Source organism: Dreissena polymorpha, chromosome 5 (genome assembly GCF_020536995.1).
Source record: "Dreissena polymorpha isolate Duluth1 chromosome 5, UMN_Dpol_1.0, whole genome shotgun sequence".
NCBI classification, from domain to species: domain Eukaryota; kingdom Metazoa; phylum Mollusca; class Bivalvia; order Myida; family Dreissenidae; genus Dreissena; species Dreissena polymorpha.
This window is the reverse complement of record NC_068359.1, coordinates 35160852-35186227: the sequence shown is the minus strand read 5'-3', so window position 1 is coordinate 35186227 and position 25376 is coordinate 35160852. Positions and strand designations below refer to the sequence as shown.

The following is a 25376-nucleotide window of genomic DNA, read 5'->3' as shown; positions in this document are numbered from 1 at the left end:
ATTCTACCAAAGTGTGCTGGATTGGTCATTGTCGGTTTGGGTACTAATTAAATGTACCCCGTGTACTCTCAAGTATACTTAAATGTACTGCGGGTATGGAAAGTATATTGAAACATACCTGGTTATAATTCTAAAGCTAAATTGTTTGTTTACAGCTAAATTTAATTATGTTCATATTTATTTTAATATTCTGTTAAATGGCCTCTATGTTATTGAAACTACTACCGGTACTAGAAAAAGCATGTTGAGGCAGGTTTTGTTAAAAGAGGAATTCAATTTGTATTCTGTAGCGCGTTTTACCACATCGGATTTAGGGTGGAAATAAAACTCGGATATGGTCTAAATTGGGTGGGTTTGGTTAGTTTGTTTTCGGTACCAGGGGTACATTTAAGAATACTTAAGAGTACCTGGGGTATTACCTGATCCAATAATGACCAATAGTTTTAAGTTTGGACTTTTGGCATTCATGCATTAGGTATAAGTGCATCTGTCCTATTTTATTTTCACACATGATCATGCAGTCAAATTGAGTTGGCATTATTTGATTATTGTCCTTTAACTCAAAATTCTATATTTAATATATATATTTTTTTCTGTTTATTGGATGGAATTTAGTTTCGATATTCATTTTTATATGCTCTGATTGTTTATATCATTTACAGTCTTATGGTAATTACTTAAATGTTGTTTTTTTTTAAGTCTTAGATATGTTTGTATCTGTAATCAGAATTATTTTTCATTTATTGCTGTTTATATCACAGTAAAAACATAAGGGGTCAACAGGCAGGAGAAGTGGAGTATAGTTTCTATTTCAATAAGAAAGGGCAACCATTTCGAAGGGTGTAAGTGTGAAGCACAGAGTTTGCCCTGCCTGCATGTCCTGCATGATGCCCATTTTCTTGAAGCTACTTTAAATTGAACAAGAGCTTAAAATTCATTAAAAATTTTCCTTACGCAATTTGTTGGGTATGTTACACAGTGTGTTATATTTCTAGAACCTTACCACAATTATGTATTTTATGTTGTGTTGCTCACCCCGCAAAAGCAAACCTTTCATCATTTTATAAACGTTTTAGTGTCAAATAAAAATATTGTTTTTAAAAAACAGATTAATGAAAATCTTTCTCATATTGACATTCTATGACATATTTCTCTTACACAAACTTGTTTGGTTATGTTGCGTGGTATTTTCTTCCTATTTTATTTATGCTTTCTTGGATAAGCTGTGTCAGGGACATATCAACCAATGATTATTTGTAAATGATTCTAATTACACATTTAAAATGTTTTAGAGACACACACAATTCAATGTGTGCAATACAATGAAGAATATAAATTAAATATGTTGCATAATTACAATATTAATCCAATATTTTGTGATTTTTTGTAATGACCATGGAACTTTTGACCAGTAGAAAAAAAAGAAAAAAGAAACAAAAAACTTTGCTTATGAAATAAAATGTTTCATGACTATTTTTTCACTTGTAGATGGTTTTTAGTATGAAGCTTTCTAAGTTATATTTTTAATATTTGTTATGTGTCAAAACTTAAATACTTTGCACTTGACCAATACATTTTCATGTGTTTATCAAATACACAAAATAGTATATATTTGATACTTTGCAAAAACCATTTGTTTAAACTAGGGATGCAAGAGGTTACAAAAATCAATAACCGGGTAACCTTTTTCCATAACTGGTTATTAACCAGTTATTAACAGGTTAATCGAAACGCTTTAAGTAGTTAAAATGATTAAGAGTACGTAAAAAAATGTCATACCGCTCGAACCGCTCTGTAGAAATAAAAGTAATTTCAAATTTGAAATTGTTTGCGTTGATAACATGCCAGTTTCGTAATAAAATATTTATATAATTTATTTTAATAATTTTGTAAATGTATGATATATACATTTGTATTTTATTTATTTTTCCTGCGTAAATGCATAGGAGTAAAAAATTAAAGAACTACACAATGTTCATTTTCACGTGTTATTAACTTATTTAACTTATGGGCCGCTTATATTACGTTCGCGTCGTAGCGCTCACAAAAATGGTGTCTTCCTCTCTTTATTCTGTTTTAAGTTTTGAAACTCCTCCTGCAAAATGTTGTTCTGCAGTTCACGAATAATTCGTGAACAGTTCATGAACTGAGTTCATGAATTGTTCACGAATAGTTCGTGAACAGAAAATGAGCCATGTCTGTGAAAAGTTCTTGAAATTTTAGTTCATGAACTGTTCATGAACACTAATGGCATGAAGTGTTCATGAAATATTCTTGAAACCTAATGGCATGAAGTGTTCATGAACTATTCTTGAACCCGTGTGGCATGCAGTGTTCATGAACTATTCTTGAACCATTATGGCATGAAATGTTCATGAACTATTCATGAACATCAATGGCATGAAGTGTTCTTGAACAGTTCATGAACAACACAATTCTTGAAAAATTCTTCAGGGTTTTGCTGTTCACAAACAGTTCATGAACATTTTCCTTCTATTTTTCAATGGCTCATTTTCTGTTCACAAACTGTAAGTGAATAGTTCATGAACCATAGTTCTTCAAGAGTTCATGAACTGAGGTGGCATGAAGTGTTCATGAACTATTCATGAACAAGAATTTGTCAATTTATGCAAAGGTTATCATAAGTGTTACTAAAGCTCAACAAACAGGTCAGGGTAAGACGAAACAAGTCTTGTATTAGCACTTAACATATTGATAGCAACATATAACAATAATTTAAATATAACACTAATAACTGAGATACAAGTGGTTTGATAATACTCTTTAAATTTCATAATACAACTTTGCACTATATGTTCATGAATAATTCATGTATTGAAAAGATTATGAATAGTCTCATTTTCAGTTCAAGAATCATTTACTAATCAATGGTTTCCCTGAAATGGTTACACTTACAGTGCCAAAGAACTTGAAATGGAACCAATGGCTGATCAGTTCAGCTGATAATTTATTAAAGACTTACATTTTCAAATATAACATAAACCATGTGCCTTCCGTTTCAACTTCCTGTGCACACAATATTCTTTCTTTGTAAAAACAGCAATGCAATGTACATTGAGTTCTTGATATCATCTTAAACTGTTCTTGAAATAAGATGTCCTTAAAACGTTCTTAAACTTGTCTTTTAAGTCTTCCAAGAACAATGACAGATCCTTTTAAGAACATATTGGATTCTTAAAAAGTCCATCATACGTTCAAAAACATTGTGTAGACCTGTTTAAGAACATCAGAAGGAAACATGTTGTTCAAAAAAGTTCTTAAAGTGTTCAAGAATAGTTTATGAATAATTCAAGAACAGGAAAGGTCCTTAAAAAGTTATTGAAGTGTTCCTGATGGCAGTTCTTGAACAGTTCTTTTACAAATGTTCTTAAAATTCTCTAGAACAGGTCAAGAACTCTAACTTACAGTGGTGAAAGTACTATGCATATTCATACTAACTTCACAGGTTTCACAAATCTACAAGATTTGTATGCTAGACATTTCAATATTACTTTCAAAAATATGTATGAAACATCTAGCACAAAGGAATTCATGAATTATTCATGATGGATCCTTAAAGTCTGTCTCAGAAAAGTCATTAGAAATACTTGTGCATGAAATGTTCATCACTAAGTATTTATGGTTAGATGAAGAACTGTTCATGAACTTTTAAATGTTCAACAATAATTCATAAACAGTTCATGAACATGTCTTAAGAACAGTTCATGTCCAAAAGTTCATGAACCAAGCTAAGGAACTTTTTCAGAACCGTTCATGAACAGTTCTTGATTGGCTTGAAGTGTTCATGAAATCATGAACAACATTTCGCCGGGGTCAAATTGGCTTAATATAGAAATGTTTTTTCCCTTTCAATTCAACGTAAAGTGGGTCATGTGTGTACAACGAATCCGCATCTCTTCTTATATGATAATTGCATATTTTGTTGTTTGCATTTTAGCGTCTGTAGCTGAAATATTATCGTTTGATGTTCATTATACAATTACAAAATGTGGATAAAATCAGGGACCTATATTGTTTGTATAGGTCCCTGAAAAAATAAAGAACACGAATGCAAATTAAACTAATTTTGAACAAAATGTAATTCAATATTTAATATAATCCTTACATTTATTTAATAGCAAAGTAACTAAGTATTATGATCTCAAATACTGATAGTTACGTATGTTTGTTAACGTACCATAGCGCGCAAATTTCAAGCAATTACACAAATACAAAATTCAACGGTTTTATTTTTCAAATATTTTTAATTGATGTTTAATTATTTAATTAGTTAATAATTTGTCTTCTTAAATAAAACTTGCATCGGACGGTAATGTTGTCATCGTTGGACGTAAATTATCAGAATGATATTAATTTCTGATAAACAAAAAAGACGTAAACTCGACAAGATTTTAACTACGAATGCAATTCTTGATAAAATTGTTACTTACAAACACGGTATTTTCGCGAGCAATCAGTGTTAACAAAACATCAAATAAGCCGTCTCAACTGTTTTTTATCGCCAGTTCAATAACCACGTCAATTACGCCTTCGCTAATAGCTCCTACTTCCCGCAATTCGCTAGTTAAATTTTCGCGAGTCAAACAAAACAATAGTGTCAGTTATCAATATGTACCCCTAATTTGTTATCAGAAAGGTATCGATTTATTGCTTTATTACTTTGATTGTTGACACGTTATTTATTACAGTCGATGGTGCGGCATGTTGTTCTAACTAGTCGCCAGCGCAAGTTGGCAGTATGTCAAGCGCAATAAGTAAAATTGTACGAATTTTTCCATGAAAAAACTTAATAAAATATTTTGTTCAGGTTAACCTTTTCTCAAAAATGTAACCGGTTAACTGGTCGTTTTGGTAGGTTAACTGGTTAACCTCTTGCATCCAAAGTTTAAACTAATGTTTTTTTACAACTGATATGTCTTTTACAAATTTTGTTTTTCCATGCACATCTTTTAGTTAATACAGATTAATATAAATCATGCATCTATAATTCAATTTAAGATACTTCCGGAATGGTAACCAAAGGAAACTGATTTGCAGCGTTATTATCAACATCAGCCTCTTTCTGGGACTACTGATCCTAATACATGTGCGTAAAGTGTCGTCCCAGATTAGCCTGTGCAGTTTTTACAGGCTAATCAGGAATGACACTTTCTGCTTTTATGAATTTTTACGTTTAAAGGAAGTTTCTTCTAATCAAAATCAAGTGTAGGCAGTAAATGTTGTCCTTGATTTTCTTGCGCAGACTTCACAGGCTAATCTGGAACGAAACTTGTTGCACATGCAATGAGTTCAGTTTTTATGTCCCCGGTAGGGTGGCATATAGCAGTTGAACTGTCCGTCAGTCAGTATGTCAGTATGTGTGTATGTCAGTATGTGTGTATGTCAGTCTGTCTGTCCGTCCAAAAAAAAAAAATTAACGTTGGCCATAACTTTTGCATTATTGAAGATAGAAACTTGATATTTGGCATGCATGTGCATCTCACGGAGCTGCAAATTTTGAGTGTTGAAAGGTGATGGTCAAGGTCATCCTTCAAGGTCAAATGTCTAATATATGGCGTCTGTCTGTCCGTCCAAAAACTTTAACATTTGCCATAACGTTTTCACTATTGAAGATAGCAACTTGATATTTGGCATGCATGTGTATCTCATGGAGCTGAACATTTTGAGTGGTGAAAGGTGAAGGTCAAGGTCATCCTTCAAGGTCAAATGTCAAATATATGGCGTCTGTCCGTCCGAAAACTTAACATTGGCCATAACTTTTTCAATATTGAATATAGCAACTTGATATTTGGCATGCATGTGTTTCTCATGAAGCTGCACATTTTGAGTGGTGGAAGTTCAAGGTCATCCTTCAAGGTCAAAGGTCAAAAAAAATAAAATCAAAGTGGTGTTCTCATGAAGCTGCACATTGTGAGTGGTGGAAGTTTAAGGTCAAGGTCATCGTTCAAGGTCAAAGGTAAAAATAAAAAAAATAAACATAAATTCAAAGCGGTGTTCTCATGAAGCTGCACACTTTGAGTGGTGGAAAATCAAGGTCAAGGTCATCCATCCTTCAAGGTCAAAGGTAAAAAGAAATTATTATTATTTTTTCAAAGCAGCGCAATAGGGGGCATTGTGTTTCTGACGAACACATCTCTTGTTTAAGTATGCGTCTCATTCATTTCAATGTGATGACAGATTCCCTGGCATAACGAAGGCAGAGGAGATGGTAAACGAGATCTACCAGAATCAGAACCGCAACCGGACACGGCCTTGCGTGCAGAGTCGCTCAGACATGTTCCGTGTCTTTAAATATGACATCAACTCTGCAGCCGAGATGTCTGACCACACGCAGCCCTTCCTGCTGACCAGGCACAATGTTGTGCCAGGAATGTTTTTGGTATGATGTTGTTTTGCAGACATTTCGGCTGATCTAGTGTGTTTTTTTGCCCTTTTTTGTGTTCAGTTTTAGTAAGTGATAATTAAATTTTCTGCATAATATGAACTTGTTCTTCACCTTGCAGAACATGTCGCCAGAAATAAAACTTTACACACATATTAGCCTGCATGTTAACTTGTGAAACTCCATATTTTTATGCCCCTGAAGGAGGGCATATAGTGATCGCACTGTCCGTCTATATCTGTCTGTCACACTTTTGCGTTTATGTTTCGAAAAATGCTCATAACTAGTGTCGCTTCAGATGTAACCTTTATATTTGGTATGCATGTGTATATGGACAAGGTCTTTCCATACCTACAAAAAGTTTTGACCCCTTTGACCTTGACCTTGAACTTAGGGTTCGTGTTTAGGTTTCGAAATCTGCGTTTAGAAAAGCGTTTTTCAGGGGCATATGTCTTCTGATGGAGACAGCTCTTGTTGTTGGGATGTTTTGGACAAAAAATGAGTGGTGGCCCCTTGTTATAATTGTTTTTAACATTTTACCATGTAGATACGTATTTTCACGCATTTGTTGTCCCTTTGAAATTTACATTTTATTGAAGACCTTTCTTACTAGATTCAAGTTGTAAAGGCTTTATTTCCAACCCTAACATACTGATCAGTAGCAAATAGCATAAAACCAGTGTTCTTCGGAAGCTATGGCAGCCGGCGATTTCACCGGTTACTGACAATCTTGGCGCCGGCTACTTTTTCCCAAAATTTCAATTCAAAACAGCGCAAAAAATGCCAGTTTTAGTTCTTAGTAGCTGGCTATTTTGAAAATGTAATTGGCTACTCAAATTGTTATGAAGAAACACTGCTAAAACCTGAACAGACTGCGAGTTACTCGCAGGCTGTTCTGGTTTTATGCTGTTTGCAAAAGCCATTTTCAATCTGTTTCTTATGGGATAAAGGGTTTATAATATGTTGCCTGTAACTCTAGAAGTATTTCTGCTAGTGAGCTGAAATTTTATAAACAATTTAAGTTGAGTCTTTAGATACAAATACTGGGCCCATCATTGTCCTATTTACTCTTCTGCTTATTAAGCTGTGTTCAGTTATAATTGAACTTAATGAGGCATAAATTGAGAACCTACATGTTCCTGATCAGTGGCACAATGTGATGCCTGAAATATTGCTGGTCTGATGTAATTTTGCGCCAATCTTTTAATGCTGGCTTTTACAGTGGCTCTCAGACAAAGCCAATAACACATGACACATTCCTACAAAAGTTCTTGGGGGTGGGAGGGGGGCGAGAAGCTTGCCCTTACATACTCTGGTTTTGCATTTATGTTCTTAAAATGCTGTACTCTTGTGGGGAAATTTCTGTCTGAGTCTTGGGACATTTCTGGGATTTTTTAAGTGCGTCTGGGATATTTAATTGAGAGTGTTTCTTGATATAATTTCCGTATAAAATCACACTCTAAGTTTAGGTGGCAGGCCTGCCTGATGTGTGATGTTTTATTTATTTATAGCAAATGAATGATCAATTAGGGAATTCATTCATGCATTTCAGATATTCTGTGATGGGAAGCTCCTGTTTTGTGACCACATTTTTAACGGCTATGGCAACACTCGCAAGGACTTTAAGAAACAGATCATGAAGTCACGCCATGATGCCATCAATGGATTTTCCTTGCCAAAAGACTTTAGATTCAGGTGACCTATTGTTTAAATGTGTTTCAAGGAAAATTTAACAGAAAAATTCTGAAACGAACTTTGTTAATATAGCCATGCAGTAGACAATCCAAAAGCATTATCTAATAGTTCTAATTTCATTAGATAAGTTTTTGTCCAATCATCTTTGAATTGCATCACTTTATCATGATCATTGTGCATTGGTCATGAATAAACAAACCTTTGTGAATCAAATGCTTGGTGAGTAATTCGACTAAATCAGTAGAGCTAAATGCCTTCAGGCTTTAATGTAATGAAAAATCCAAATAGTTTTTTATATGCCAATGAACAATATTAAATATAATTATTATGGCAACCTCTTACTTCCTAATACAGCCCCAGCAAGGGCAAGAGTGGTATGAGGTCAGCATGGGGCGGGGAGATAGGTGGGGCGGGCGTGGACAAGTACAGCAGCCCGGGGACTGTAGTGGACACCACCCTCCAGCCCATACACAGGCCCAACTCTAACTCTACTGCCGAGAGTAGGGAAATACATCTGGACGCTGTCAAGTAAGTACTGAAAGGATCGAAAGTTTGACCATATTATTTTTTTTTAATGATTATATATTTCTTTTAATGGGTTAGATGTGAAACTGTTGTGTCTGGTTAACATTTTATTTTGGACATGTTTACAGACATTTTATGCTCAAGATTTGATTTGTTTTCTATATATTTACATGTATTCAAGAAATAACAGGTTAAGTTTCACAACGAAGTCTTTGTTGCATAGCAGCAGCAGCCAAAAATTGTGCAATATATTGCTTAAATTTGTGACAGTACTTTAGACCAATTTACTTTAAACAAATTTTATAATAGTTGGTGTAACAGAGCTACTGATTGAATTGTGCCAAACAGCTTATTTTAAAGTTGATGATTTGAAACCGAATATTTTTTGGATTTCAAAAATAACAAATTTGTACTTTTTCTTGTTAACATTGCATTCTGATAGGATAATTTTCACATGTGACCTTCTGATCATACCATGATAAGAGCAACTTCAAATATGCAAATTCAACTCACTAATATTTGGGACTGTACTCCTTATTAACCCTTCCCCACTCAGAAGCAAAGTGAAAATTGCTATGTGCAAACAGCATAAAACCAGAACAGCCTGTTCAGGTTTTATACTGTTTGCTGCTCGTCAGTATCTAAGGGTTGGAAATGAAGCCTTTAAAAATTGAATCTAGTAAGAAAGGTCTTAAATTAAATGTAACTTCCTAAGAGACTTACAAATGCGTCAAAATAGGTATCTAAGTGGGATAGGGTTAATGAACAAATATTGAATGAAGTTGCCGAAAGATCCTATTGTTTTGTTTGAACCTTTACAACATTGATTATCATGTTTATTTTCAAAAGGTCATACTGTCTTGGTGCCATTTGAAGATAGTAAAATGGGAAAATGAAATAAAATGCAGAAAAATGCTAATTTATTATTATCATTATATATTTATTGTTTTTGTGACTTATATGCAATTTGATGATGAAATTTTGTGAAACTTCATATGTACAAAAATCATGTCTGTAGCTCTGTTGACAGGTAATTACATGAAATAACTTCTAAATTTCAAAATCTGACAGTTGATACTGTAAATAAAATATATATGCACATTGTTGTTTAGTAGATAGATTTGCATGTTTGAATGCATTTTGGAACTATAATCAGAGGAAATGGTTGCATGTTTGTGTTATATTTTGGGATAATTAGAATTGTTTACCAGTGAATTCCCTATTTCTTGGTAAATCCCATATATAGTATTTTTGACCATTTTTTTATTAATGACAAAAAATAGAATGTAGATGCTTACATAACTAGAAACGTTAATTTATTAAATACACATTTCATTTTGTATAAAGTAACTCTTGTTCCACAAAACTTTGAAAGTTATGCACAGCATGTTGATTTGATGAGAAAACTTTTATCAATGAAATATGTGTTTTAGGAGAGCGATATTAGGATTATAACAATTCAAAAACCTAGTCAACATGATCAAGGTAGTAAAATCAAGTTTTACTGGTTCTGTTCTACATTTCATACCCAGTTCCATCTTTGCTTCCACCAAGTTTGACCTCTGTTACATATTTCCAGGCATCTATACTCCCTGCCAATGAGTCATAATGCACACATTTCAGTAATTTTAGCTCTGTTTCACTAGTAGATAAAAATGACAGAGTTAATATCCTTGAATGCTCAAAACTGTTTTCCCCATCTATTTGCCTATGTGTGACACATTTGGATTGTTATTTCTACTAAGATATGTACTGAGAACATATCCATGAAATATTTTTTTTTATATAAAACATCTAAAAATTGGCATTTATATTTCGTTTCAAAAGGACTTAATTTTCACTCTTGAGGAGTGTTATTCAATATATAACACTATTATGAGTGTTATTATCTGCGAATAATTTAAATCTGCAGGGAATATGGGTGCCTTAAATTTCCTTATTTTAGTTTTGTTATATTGCATGCAGTTGAATATAATCACCTTCTATCATCCATTTTCAACTTTTGTGAATCATATTTTATTAATGCAATTAGTTTATTTGCATGAAGCTGTTGAAGTCATATACAACAGCATTTGATACGCACATATTAAAAAAAGTTTTTGTGTGTTTAGGTTTTTTGCAAATGTGAAAGAAAATAATGTATTATAATTTACCCAGAGAACAAAGCATGCTGTTAAACAATAATGATTGTCTGGGAGAAAAAAGTAAACTAACAATTATTGATAACTCTAGTAAACAGAAGAGATATTGAGTTTTTCTGTGGAAAAAGCAATAGAAAAGTTGGACATTTTCAGATGCAACTTCGATGTTTAAAAAATAGCACATTCTGGATGTTGCCTTAACTTATACTTTACAAAGCTGTGTACTTGTTTAATTAAACAAAATACATTCATGGGTATGCCTGAAGCTTTTCAGGTTCAAAATGTTTTCAAGATATATCAACATCTTTATTTTAGTCATGAAATACATGTATGAATTTTTGGTGCTATATTAGTGTTACATTTTTAAAACCTGAATGCAGAAGTATCTCACCTGCTTAACCCAGAATAAGATCCTATTTAAAACACACTTTTAAAAGAAATGTATGTCCGTTAATGAAATAATATATTGTGTTTAGTCAGGATTGTGTAACCTTTATTCAGTTGATAATTTTGAAGCAAATTAATCTTTTTTTTAAATAAAATTTAATGTTAGCACATAAATTTGCAGTTACCATGGTTGTTAACTATCTTTACTACACAATGCAAGGTAAAAAAGACTTTTTTGCATTATTTACCAAATAGTTTCACAATATTATAATGACATTTAATATCAAGTTCAGAAGAATCAGCGAGTATTAGAATTAAAGAATTAGTATATATTAAAAATTTCTCTCTTCAACTTCAACCCAGGAGACTACGTAACCAGTTGTTTAGGTTCCACCTGCAGACAGCACCCCAGAAACGTCATGTTGAGAAACTAGAGTTCAGTCTTGCACCTCTGAGCTCAATACCTTCAGTATGGAAGATAACTGGCTTTCCATGTTGTCATAGTCTTCTTTGTATATTTAGCTTTTTGGAATTGCAGGGCAAATAACATAATGATACTATAGCTTTCTGTGGATTGTAATTGTAATATTGTTTCAATGTTTTAACAGGTTTTTTATGTTTTAACATGAGTTTTACTTCTTTTCTCTTATGTGTTTGAAAATCTTTTCATTTGAAGACATTGATTGAATATCTTGTAATTCCAAACTTCTTTAGAAGACGAACAATGTACGATAGTTTCCTTCCTAGAAATTATAACTGGAAAAAAAATGTGTGGTTTCTTCATACAGAATTTCGGCTAACTACCTTGATATGAGTCAGAAAAAAGTGAGCTTGTAAAGATCCTAAAATCTACTGTTTTAAGATGTTAGAATGGGAGTTAAAAGAAAAAGTCAGCATGTTTTGATCCTTAAATCTTATGTTTTGAAGTTTTTAGTCTGTAAGAACGTTCAAAAGAGTATGGACATCACAGTTTGGTTATTCAGCAAATGTAGTTTATCCCTGTATATAACAGAGTGTGGACTTAGTATTGATGCCAATTTTAGCGATAAAGTAGACCTCGGTCCCTTTCACCACGAGATTCAAGTACGTCTGAAACCACTGCTCAGTTATCGTATGGCTAATAAGAGGTATACGTGTGCGTGACAGTTGCGGACTCTCCCCAAATCTTACGTTTACTTCACCGTTTGAATGATTAACATAGACAGGTAAATAAAGACTGTATGCAGGTATAGTGCACCAGCTGCTGAGAGTTACTTGTCATTGGACAATTCAGTTTTTTTCAAAGCCAAGTGTAACTTAGTACATCAAAGAGCTTCTTTTGCAGTTTAAATAAAATGTACAGCTAGAACAAAGTTTGTAGTCATTATGTCTAGATTTTGGCTTTAAAGCTAGGTGCACATATTTACATATTAGGACACACATGTGGAGTAGTTTGAATGAAAATTAAACTTAAAAGTTAAAGTACAGTCCACGGTCAATTTTAGTATGATAAGGGAATAAATTAAGCTTCAACATAACTTAAAAGAGACAATTTTAGAGAACAGATTAGACACAAAGAGTCATTTTTTCTGTTTTTACAAATACAAATACAATTTTTTTTAGATTCAAAGATTCTGCCTCTCTTATTCAAGAAACAAAGTAGTTTTTTAGCTCACCTGATTGCTCAGGTGAGCTTTTGTGACCGGTCTTTGTCCGTCATATGTCCGTCTGTCCGTTAACATTTGCTCGTAAACACTCTAGAGGCCACATTTCTTGTCTCATCTTCATGAAACTTGGTCAGAAGCTTTGTCCCAATGAAATCTCGGTCGAGTTCGAAACTGGGTTGTGCAAGGTCAAAAACTAGGTCACTAGGTCAAAAAAAAGAAAAACCTTGTAAACACTGTAGAAGTCACATTTCATGCCCAATCTTCATGTAACTTTGTCAAAATATTTGTCTTAATGATATCTTATTTGAGTTCAAAAGTGGTTCCGATCCATTGAAAAACACGGCTGCCAGTGGGTGGGGCAGTTTATCTTATTTGGCTATAGAGAAACCTTGTAAACACTCTAGAAGTCAAAATGTTTGCCCTATCATCATGAAAGTTGGTCAAAACATTGGTTCAATTGATGTCTCGAACAAGTTCGAAAATGGTCGAGATCCGTGAAAAAACATGGCCGCCAGTGGGCGGGGCATTTTTCTCTATATGTTTATAGTGGCAGTTTTTCCTATTTGGCTATAGAGAAACCTTGAAAACACTCTAGAAGTCACAATTTTTGCCCAGTCATCATGAAAGTTGGTCAAAACATTGGTTTTATTGATATCTCGGATGAGTTTGAAAATGGTCGGGATCGGTGAAAAAACATCCACCAGATGGTTTCCGGATGATAACTTAAGAGGGCTTATGCCAAGGATCATGAAACTTCATAGGTACATTGATCATGACTCGCAGATGACCCCTATTGATTTTAAGGTCACTATAAGCTCAAAGGTCAAGGTCACAATGCCCGATATAGTAACATGATTTCCGGATGATAACTCAAGAACGCTTATGCCTAGGATCATGAAACTTCATAGATACATTGATCATGACTCGCAGATTTTCAGGTCACTAGGTCAAAGGTCAAGGTCTCGATGACCCGAAATAGTAAAATGGTTTCCAGATGATAACTCAAGAACGCTTAGGCCTAGGATCATGAAACTTCAAAGGTACATTGATCATAACTTGTAGATGACCCCTATTGATTTTCAGGTCACTAGGTCAAAGGTCAAGGTCACGATGACCCGAAATAGTAAAATGGTTTCCGGATGATAACTCAAAAACACTTAGGCCTAGGATCATGAAACTTCATAGGTACATTGATCATGACTTGTAGATGACCCCTATTGATTTTCAGGTCACTAGGTCAAAGGTAAAGGTCATGGTGACCCGAAATAGTAAAATGGTTTCCAGATGATAACTCAAGAATGCTTATGCCTAGGATCATGAAACTTCATAGGTACATTGATCATAACTCGAAGATGACCCCTATTGATTTTCAGGTCACTAGGTCAAAGGTCAAGGTCACGGTGACCTGAAATAGTTAAATGGTTTCTGGATGATAACTCAAGAACGCTTATGCCTAGGATCATGAAACTTCATAGGTACAATAATCATGACTCGCAGATGACCCCTATTGATTTTCAGGTCACTAGGTCAAAGGTCAAGGTCATGGTGACCTGAAATAGTAAAATGGTGTCTGGATGATAACTCAAGAACGCTTATGCCTAGGTTCATGAAACTTCATAGGTACATTGACCATGACTCGCAGATAACCCCTATTGATTATCAGGTCACTAGGTAAAAGGTCAAGGTCACAGTGCCAAAAAAGGTATTCACACAATGGATGTTAAGGTCACGGTGACTCAACTTAGAAAATGGTTTCCGGATGATAACTCAAGAATGCTTACGCCTAGGATCATGAAACTTCATAGGTACATTGATCATGACTCCCAGATGAAATAATGATGAAACTTGACCAGGATGTTTGTCTGGACAATATCTAGATCAAGTTTGACATTTGGTAAAGATTGAATGTACCGACTCCTCTCAGGTGAGCGAACTAGGGCCATCTTGGCCCTCTTGTTTAATGTCCCACAATCATATCAAACTAAAACTACTGGTACAGTAATATATATTGAAATAAAAAAAAGCATTACTTATTTTTGTGTACTATTAGTTTCTGACTTTCTGCACATGTTTGGCACACTTTTGTGGTGATGGGCACTTTAAAACAAAGCTAGGCTACATGTACATCTTGTGTTAGAAGAGTGTTCCTTATTAGCACTAAATAATGCACAAGATTGACTTAACAATGTCTTGCTAAGATCTTTCTTTTTTGGACAAACCTTTTTACTGGCCATATACCCAGCATTTTAAAGTTAAATTCAAGGTTATAAGTACATAATGACTGCCCTTTGGCGAACTGAGCAGCATATTGAATAGGAATGGCCCAGTAAAGCTGAGTGTCTGCATCTATATAGATGTCTCACAAGTCAAAACTGGCTGGCCCTTAAATACAAAGGTAACACCACAGGCTTTCGCTGTCACTGGATAACATGTGGATGCCGAGTTCTGATGAATATTTCCTGATGAGTTTTTTTAATGAGTTATGTAGAAATAAACGAACACATTATGCCTAAACTCCAGTTCTTTGATAAAGTAGCAATGCTTCATCACTGGTGATGAAACTATACACTTTAAAGCCTATTTAAATGTTATACATTATAGCAAAAGTGAAAAAACTTCCTTCAAATAATTTGGTCACTTTTTGGGGGGTCACTTTTTTATATGATTTACTTTTAAATTATATATATCACTGTTTTCTGATGTCAATGTCACAGTTTATTTACAGTATATTTTTCCAAACATCCTATTACTGTTTACTTTTAGTTTCTGACTAAGTTGATCTTAGCCAAATTTGTTTTCTTGTTTGTGAGTAAAAGTGCTCATGTAACATTGACATAGTTAATACATGTTGATCATTTATCCATTAAGTATCAATGTACACATACATTTAAATAAGATAAATAAAAGTTTTATTGTGTGGATGTTTATCAGAGCATTAAAATCATGTCGAAAATGCTTATCTATTTACATGAATATCAGTTTTATTATTAATTTTTATGTCAAACAAAACTGTGATATGTGGGCCATAAACCATGAAAACTTTGTATTTCTTATTGCTGCCATGGTGCCATTATTCAAATCTGGTTTGATAAAAAATGAAAGTAATGTTGTCCATAAATAGTGACAGTTTTAGATATATATTCCAGTTATATGTTACACTTAGGAAATAAATAAATACATTTAAAGATTTCTTGTATTAAAAAAATACTAGTGCAAAGACAACTCATGTTTCCAATTATTTTGTTAATAGTATGTTGTTGTTTTTTTGACATTTCTCAACACAGGTGGTTAGCGTGTGGCTATGATATTAATTAGTGAAAACATCATTTTGAATGATAAATAATCATATTATAACGAAAAATTAACTTTTCTGAAAAAAAATATTTCACTATCAAATATATATATAACAAGGTATGCAACTCAAAATCAGCCCAAAAAGAGGTGCATCGCTTTGAACAGCCATATCTTCATCAATTGTGCAGCGATATTCACGATCTCGGTCATATTCAACGCAGAAATGAATTTCCTTTCTGGAAATGTATATGTCTTGCAATATTTTTACAAATGATGGGTCAACTTTTAAGAAATAACACGATACACAACTCGCATGACCCAGTTGACAGTGATCATGCTGTCTTTAAGACTGATACCTTCACGGAGTAAAGGGCAACTTCCCTACAAAGTTCATGTAGTTCGATACCATAATTCAATATAACGTATGAAAAAACATTATTACCGTTCTTGTCGTTACATTCTGCATCAAGACTAACTGTCCAGCGCCGTTTGAAACCTTTGTTTACATACATTTCAACTAACTGACATTTTAAACATACGAGTGATTTCATTGGTCCAATGCGGAGGTGTGTCTTTATAGCTGGGGATTTCATTCCTAAAGAAAGCATGATCACTGTCAACTGGGTCATACGTGTTGTGTATCGTGTTATTTCTTAAAAGTTGACCCAGCATTTGTAAAAATATTGCAAGACATATACATTTCCAGAAAGAAAATTCATTTCTGCGTTGAATAAGACCGAGATCGTGAAAATCGCTGCACAATTGATGAAGATATGGCTGTTCAAAGCGATGCACCCCGTTTTGGGCTGATTTTGAGTTGCATACCTTGTTATATATATATTTGATAGTGAAATTATTTTTTCCAGAAAAGTTAATTTTTCGTTATAATATGATTATTTATCATTCAAAATGATGTTTTCACTAATTAATATCATAGCCACACGCTACCCACCTGTGTTTCTCAAGTATACTTCTCACAAAAAAAATGCATATAAGTTTATATTCATATATTAAATAAGAAAAAATTGGCCTTTAAAAACTATTTACAAGCAATCGTTATACTTTATTGAAAATAATTTAAAAAAAACAAATCCATGTAAGAGATTGAATCATTTGTTAAGATCCTTATTTGATGAAATAATATTCTGTCAAAATCATTGTTAACCTTTATCATGTTTTTCCCTTCTTCAACCTCTACAGAAAAAAACATATGCACTAGTAACAATTTTTTTTTAAATAGTGTCAAATTCATTGAAAAAAATTCAACAGAACTCAGCATAAAATGTTTCATCAAGTGACAGAGTTCGAGAAAAGTGTGAACAGTGTAACTAAAAGACAAACAAACTTTAATACTTCACTTTTTTTCTCCGAACAGGGACACTTATTTTTTGCCCCATGTAAAAGCCTTCTAATCTGTGTGTGCTTCAATGCCTTTATGATCAAATAATTGTTTTAAATTTGATTATGTATGTTTAATTTTTTTAACCTAAATATAAACACAATTAGTAACATATAGTTTTTAAAAAACAAATAATGTGTAATAACAAGTTAATATTTCTATTTTTGAGACTAAAAATTATTATTATAATTATTTTTGCTCTAATTATTATTCAAATAAACAGGGACGGTACCGTTTAGTCCTTATGTTCCAAAATTATAATGTTACGCCATTATTTGAACCAAAACTGATGTAGTTTAAAGCCTCTATAACGCTCAAAATCAACGAAAATTTCGTAAAGTATTTCTTAAAATAAAGTTAACACATAAACAATCATACGTGTTCCTTATAGCAATAGCCACTATTTCAACACTAGATGTGGTATGATTACATAGATTTTTGTAGATTCAAAATGCTCATTTTTATTTATTTGTGACACAATTAATTCCATTTTAGTTTCCCTCGAAAATATCTATTCATATGACACACGAACACTAAAATGGTACCATGTTAGTGTTCATGTCTCGTATGAATAGATATGATCCCGGGAAATTAAAATGGAATTAAATATGCAAAACAATAATAAAAACAAGCATTTTGCATCTACAAACATCTATTTTACCAGACCACATCTGGCGTTGAAAGTTCGGCAATTGCCATAAGGAACATTTTTTTTAATTGTTTAACTTTATTTTACAAAATATTGTATGACATTTTCGTTATTTTTGAGTAGTAATGGGGCTTTAAATTAAAAACATTTTTTTTAGTCTAATTAATGTTGTTTTTTTTTTAGATACTGTCTAATAAAGCTGTCATAGTTTTTAAGTCCAATTTGGGTAACATAACTTTTACTTAAATAATAACCTTAGCATGCAAATAAACATACTGTTGACAGGTCCAATCGAAGGCCCTTTCTGCCTCATATAGAGAGTAATACACAGGTAAATATTGTGTGTGCAATCATGATTATTATGCTTCCCAAAAGTGGGGAGATAGTAGACAATGCTTTGTCTATCAGAGTTTGTTTTCAGCAAGTTATCTCCACTTGAATAAAAAGGCTTTTCCACAAACTTACCATTTATTTGAAAGAGTGTATTATCGGGGAATATCCATTATGTTTCACTGATCTTCTTTTTATGCGTAAGCTGTATGCATAACAGTACATGTCACTTATATTGCAGTGACAGTACAGTTTTTTTGTACCATGTATAATGTATAATTTCTGCTTTAAATGCTAGATGCTTAGGAGTGTATAGTAAGCACGTTAATTTGGTTGCATGTGCACAATTATTCATGTATATAGGCAGTGCAATTCATAGTATGCCATGATTGTTTACAAGAAAAAAGTTCCTTCCAAGTCAGTGTCATCATGCCAACTGACTGCTTCAACTCTTGGGAAAATATTGATAGTTGATTGTTGCATAACATTTTCCCCGCGATTACCATATATGCTGACCTACATTGGTTTGTTACTTGTATTATTATGTTTAATATTTGAACATGTGTATTCCATACAGTTTGTTAATGGTTTTTGTTTTTAATATCTTTGGAAAATTAAATGTAAGCAATTTATGTTGTATTCATAATTTTAATCTTTATTTGCCAAAAGTGTAAGCCGTGCATTTAAATCTATGAAAGTTGTTCTCACAATTAGCAAAAACCAGTGTTAAACATTAATTGAAAAAATGAAGAGCTATCTATTTTTTGATATGACATCAATATCATTTTTAATTTTCTATCATTTTTTTAGTGATACATTTGATGCAATTAACCTTATGGATTAAATAAATCTTTTATGCAATTTTCAATGAAAATGTCCAATACAAAGTTTCCTGAGCTTTATTTGCCAAACAGTACATTAACCCTTTCCCACTCAGAAGCTAAGTGAAAATGGCTATGTGTAAACAGCATAAAACCAGAATAAGCTGCGAGTAACTCGCACTCAGTTCAGGTTTTATGCTGTTTGCCTTGATCTCATCAGTATCTAAGAGTCGGAACTGAAACCTTTAATTTAACTTTCTGAGGGACTGCAAATGCGTGAACATACGTATCTAAGTGGTAAAGGGTTAATATATGTAGAATTTATTTTGCAATTATCCAGTCGTCTCATGTGTGTGTAATTGCGGTCCAAACATAGAAGTAATTGTAAACCCTTTGGTTAATGAAAAGTTTTTTTTTAAGAATATTTAAAAGTTTGACTTGATAAAATGATATATTAGTTTCTATTAATGCACAAATACTGTATCGCATCTTAAGTCCCAAACACCCCCATGATTATTGACATTGAATTTCTAACCTTAAAATCCAACCAATCGAAATCAAAGCTCTAAAGTATGTTCTCATTTGGGTAGATTCGGTGATCAAGAAATTTCAAAGGCAGGGCCAGTTGCTATACTTCTTAATTCATTTGTCTTAAGTAAAATTCGTAATTTAGGGTTCCAGTTGCTCAAAACTTTAATGGCATGCTGAGCTTACATCTGTTTACTTTTGGAATTAGTTATTTTTGTAATCTAAATCTTTAAGCTTAAAACGTATTGTCTTAATTCTAAATAAATAGGAGTACTTAAATATGTGTCTAATGTTAAATTAAGTTCTCTGCCTTTTAGCCTAACAGTCCGTTAATACTTTGAGCCACTGGACCCTGGTCAATAACATGCGAGACTTGCAGGTACAGTTTCTGTGTTGTGTGTATTGCAGGCTACAGGAAGCGTGCTTTATCAGCATGAGTCTGTCCACGACTGGATTTCAGCCAGCTTCCCGGCATCTGCAGTCCAGTCGTACTCACATCCCTCCAGTATGAACAAGACTTGTTAAGTGTTAGCGAAGCGGACTCACTCTGGCTCCATTGCAGCTGAATATTCAAACTTATACTTACAGATGGTTTAACCCTATCTCACTCAGATACACATGTTGACCTATGTGCAGTCTCTTACAAAATCCAATCAAATTAAAATCCTTTCTAAATATATTTAATTTTTTAAGGATAATTTCCAACTCTAAAATACTGATGAGCAGCAAACAGCATGAAACCTGAACAGACTGTGAGCTACTGTCAGACTGTTCTTGTTTTATGCTGTTTGCATAGAGCCATTTTCACTTTGCTTCTGAGCGGGGTACGATTAAAGCACTGCACTCATAGTGACAGACACTCGATCAGCACATTTCCGTGCAGCTGGATATTTGAATCCTACTCTAAGACATATTAAAAATGCATGTGATAAAATTTACTTGTGATAAATAGATATTCTGCTATTAAATTCTAAGATGGGAAAAGACACTTTTAACTCTGAACTCAAAAGCATAGTTACTGTAGAATATAATACTGTCATTGTAGAAAAACTAGATGACATATCTGGATATCTAAAAACAACTGCCATTTAACCATTAATCTTGTCACTATACATTGCATATTTGTGTCTTGTTCTGAGAAAAATTGGACTTAATGCATGTGTGTAAAGTGTCGTCCCAGATTAGCCTGTGCAGTCGGCAGACTGCACAGGCTAATCTGGGATGACACTTTACGCATCCTAGACTAGCCTGTGCAGTCTGCGGACTGCACAGGCTAATCTGGGACGACACTTTACGCACATGCATTAAGCCCAGTTTTCTCAGAACAAGACTCATTTTATCTCAACCATTAGAATTGCACATCAATGGTATATGATACTTCTGTTGCTGTTATTTATTTGAGGAACATATATTATTCATTTATTTATCCTTACATTTTTTGAGAATGATTTCTGTAATATTAGGAACTTTGGAACCAAATGCTTTATTACTTTACCATTTTCATTCACTGGTGTAATCTTGTTGAAGGGGATTTCATGGAGTGACTGTGCTTTGGTCACATGACTTAAGTTAAGGTCATGTGACTTTTTTTTAAACTATAGTATTATGTTCATAGGAACAGTAGATATTTGTTTAACCTGACTTGTATGATCCTCTTTGGCTCAGTTTGAAGAGCAGTGAAAATAGAGGAACATATTTTTAGGGTACAGTAAATTTTCTAATAAACGTCCCTGGAATGTACTTTCTTTATGAGGTTGCCAGTTAATATAAGTCAATTAATTCGCTATCATGTCATATAAGTAATTTTTGTAAAATTATCCTATTTTTGAAAAATGATATTAGAGTATTTTAAGGACTTCAGGGAAATGACACCATCTTATTCATACTGTAGAGTGTTGAGGAAGTTGTGGTAGGGTGGGGGGTATTTGTTAGTGATTACACAGTAATTCTTTCAACAAAAGAAAATATGAACTTAAAAAAATCTTGTTTGATTTTTATACCTCCTCTTGAAATTGTTATCCTAAAAAAGACAATTATTTTTATGTTTGTGCCATATGTACACAAAATAACACATGTAATCCACATATATATATATATATATTGTATATATATTGTTTTTGGCCTGTCTCTTTCAAAACTTTAACCTTGGTTAAAGTTTGATAACTTTTGCAATGTTGAAGATAGCAACTTCATATTTGGCATGCATGTGTATCTCATGGAGCTGCACATTTTGAGTGGTGAAAAGTCAAGGTCAATGTCATCCTTCAAGGTCAAAGGTCAAATATCATAGTATTTTTCTTTCCTAAAACTTTACCTTCGTTAAAGTTTGGTCATAACTTTTTTAATATTGAAGATAGCAGCTTTTTGGCCTGTCTGTTTCAAAACTTTAACCTTGGTTAAAGTTTGATAACTTTTGCAATGTTGAAGATAGCAACTTCATAATTATTTGGCATGCATGTGTATCTCATGGAGCTGCACATTTTGAGTGGTGAAAAGTCAAAGTCAATGTCATCCTTCAAGGTCGAAGGTCAAATATCATAGTATTTTTCTTTCCTAAAACTTTACCCTTCGTTAAAGTTTGGTCATAACTTTTTGAATATTGAAGATAGCAGCTTGATATTTGGCATGCATGTATATCTCATGAAGCTGCAAATTTTGAGTGGTGAAAGGTCAAAGTCATCCTTCAAGGTCAAAAGTCAAAAAATACAATCTAAGGGAAGTAATAAGCTTTAAAAGGGAGATAATTTCTAAACCTGCCAAATGATATATTGAAATTTTATTTCAAAACGGCGCAATAGGGGGCAGGTCGGGCTACCGTAACCTCGTGAAGAGGCCAGTAGGACCTGTAAATAAACTCTGAAACACACACACAGGGCATTGTGTTTCTGACAAACACATCTCTTGTTTGTTAATTAATTTGAGCTCTTAAGATCCCATGTTTTTAAGCTATCAAATTAAGACTTATAATAAAAAGCTTAAAACAAACGCAACAAATCTGAGTAAATAAGTTATAATGGGAATGAGTATTTAAGTAAATGTATAGCTGATAAAGTTGTATTAAATGTGTGGATTAATTGAACCTGTGATACTGTAGGCTCAGATTTGATGCTCCATTTTGAACTCACAGGAAATATATTGCATAATTCATCAATTATTATTTCACTGTAATAAGAACAATATGTATTATACAAATTTCTAAAATAACCTACTATTTTGGAGAAATTTAAACGGAGAAACGTGTGTATGTGCCTTGAACAAAATATATGCCTTCACCTTATAATGCATGTATGATTTTTGTTTTGAATATGAAAAAAAGGATGATTTTTTTAGATGTTTTTTTATGCCCCCCTTTGAAGAAGAGAGGGTATATTGTTTTGCACATGTCGGTCTGTCGCTCGGTCGGTCGGTCCGTCCACCAGATGGTTTCCGGATGATAACTCAAGAACGCTTAGGCCTAGGATCATGACACTTCATAGGTACATTGATCATGACTGTCAGATGACCCCTATAGATTTTCAGGTCACTAGGTCAAAGGTCAAGGTCACAGTGACTCGAAATAGTAAAATGGTTTCCGGATGATAACTCAAGAATGCTTAGGCCTAGGATCATGAAATTTCATAGGTACATTGATCATGACTGGCAGAAGACCCCTATTGATTTTCAGGTCACTAGGTCAAAGGTCAAGGTCACAGTGACTCGAAATAGTAAAATGGTTTCCGGATGATAACTCAAGAATGCTTAGGCCTAGGATCATGAAACTTCATAGGTACATTGATCATGACTCGAAAATGACCCCTATTGATTTTCAGGTCACTAGGTCTAAGGTCAAGGTCACAGTGACTCGAAACAGTAAAATGGTTTCCGGATGATAACTCAAGAATGCTTACGCCTAGGATAATGAAACTTCATAGAAATATTGATCATGACTGGCAGATGACCCCTATTGATTTTCAGGTCATTAGGTTAAAGGTCAAGGTCACAGTGACTCAAAATACTAAAATGGTTTCCAGATGATAACTCAAGAATAGTAACACCAAGGACCATGAAACTTCATTGGTACATTGATCATGACTGGCAGATGACCCCTATTAATTTTCAGGTCACTACGTCAAAGGTCAAGGTCACAGTGACTCGAAACAGTAAAATGGTTTCCTGATGATAACTTAAGAATAATCAGGCCTAGGATCATGAAACTTCATAGGTACATTGATCATGACTGGCAGATGACCCCTATTGATTTTCAGGTCACTAGGTCAAAGGTCAAGGTCACAGTGACAAAAAACATATTCACACAATGGCTGCCACTACAACTGACAGCCCATATGGGGAGCATGCATGTTTTACAAACAACCCTTGTTTAAATTATGTATAATATGGTTTGGCCATTTATACCATGTGCACTGAAGAAGTTGCTTTTGCCTTTGAAGGTGCATCAGAATTACCATTTGTGATATGTACAGTCCTTATGCATATGTTAATTATCTTGTTTGCATTTTTAAACCATATACAATGCTGAATAAATATGATTTTGAATTGCCATGTATATTTTTATATTGCGTTGTTAAAGTAATGTGATAACAGTTAAGACTACACAAGGTTGAACAAAACAAAGTTCTTAACACAGTTAAGGGGCGGAACAAATCTTAAGAGTCTGGACCTGGCGTTTATTGTTACATAGATACTACTATCCATGAAGATTTTCTCTGGTTAAACTTTCTTTAACTTTGACCTTGAATTGTTACCAGTACGACCTAAGAACTTTAATGTAGCGTGCAATACTCCATTTAAGTATGTTGATAACTTTAGCATGGTTATTTGAAAATCCTTGTTTCATTCAAGACTATGTTTGACCTTTGACCTTGCATTGTTACTTTTACTTAGTGCACGGGTCTTAAGGGCAGAAACATTTACAGGATGATTTGATATTATTTTACATATGATGTTTCAACTGCGACTAAGACAGTAAACCAAGGAACCTGACTGGTCTGCTTAACCTTTGTCTCACCTGTCTATATGTTTATCATTTATGCATAATTATGTGAAATGTCACCCATAATCGGCAAATTTGTGTCAGAAAAATTTATAAGGGGTATCACAATCAATGTTGATAAAGCCAACTTATGTTTAAAATCCACTCGATCTGGGCGATGTGCTATTGGTTTTAAATTGTGACCCTGACATTTGACCAATGAGCTTTAAATATATGTACCTTGAATTGGGAACCTGATCTTTGACTTGGGAGCATTAATTGTTATTAACTGCGCCACCGTGTTCCATCCCGCCTATCTCTTCAAGTACAATAACCAGACAAAAAATATGGAATTGTCATGGGGCCCATTTTAATGATTGTTAAGGGGTGTAAGATTTCTGTCCATGTCCTTTATTGATACTTTGCCGTTTTTCACTACCATCTTTCTTTGTCCGCGCTGAAACGTTGAGTTGTTACATAACTGTTAATTATTGTTTACTATTCATGGTTTGACGACGGCATTTTTATATCACTCAGGGGACATGCACTATGAGGCGTATAGGAAACTCAATAAATGTCAAAAAAGTTG

The 25376-nt window shown here is 33.6% G+C and overlaps 1 protein-coding gene across 9 annotated transcripts in view; it reads left to right on the top strand.

Annotated features, from left to right (window-relative positions):
• The window catches only part of LOC127881598 (uncharacterized), a 71698-nt gene extending 47347 nt beyond the window's left edge, over positions 1-24351 (top strand). For 5 of the 9 annotated variants that reach the window (XM_052429597.1, XM_052429595.1, XM_052429600.1 and 2 more), the window contains 5 exons: positions 762-842; positions 6199-6400; positions 7956-8098; positions 8453-8626; positions 20227-24351. In XM_052429597.1, the coding sequence (XP_052285557.1) occupies positions 762-842; positions 6199-6400; positions 7956-8098; positions 8453-8626; positions 20227-20329 (703 nt within the window). In that variant the 3' untranslated portion in view covers positions 20330-24351. Of the gene's footprint in view, positions 1-761; positions 843-6198; positions 6401-7955; positions 8099-8452; positions 8631-20226 lie in introns of those variants that run through there. The other 4 variants (XM_052429603.1, XM_052429598.1, XM_052429596.1 and 1 more) reach the window with 2 other exon arrangements.
• The last annotated feature ends 1025 nt before the right edge of the window (positions 24352-25376 follow it).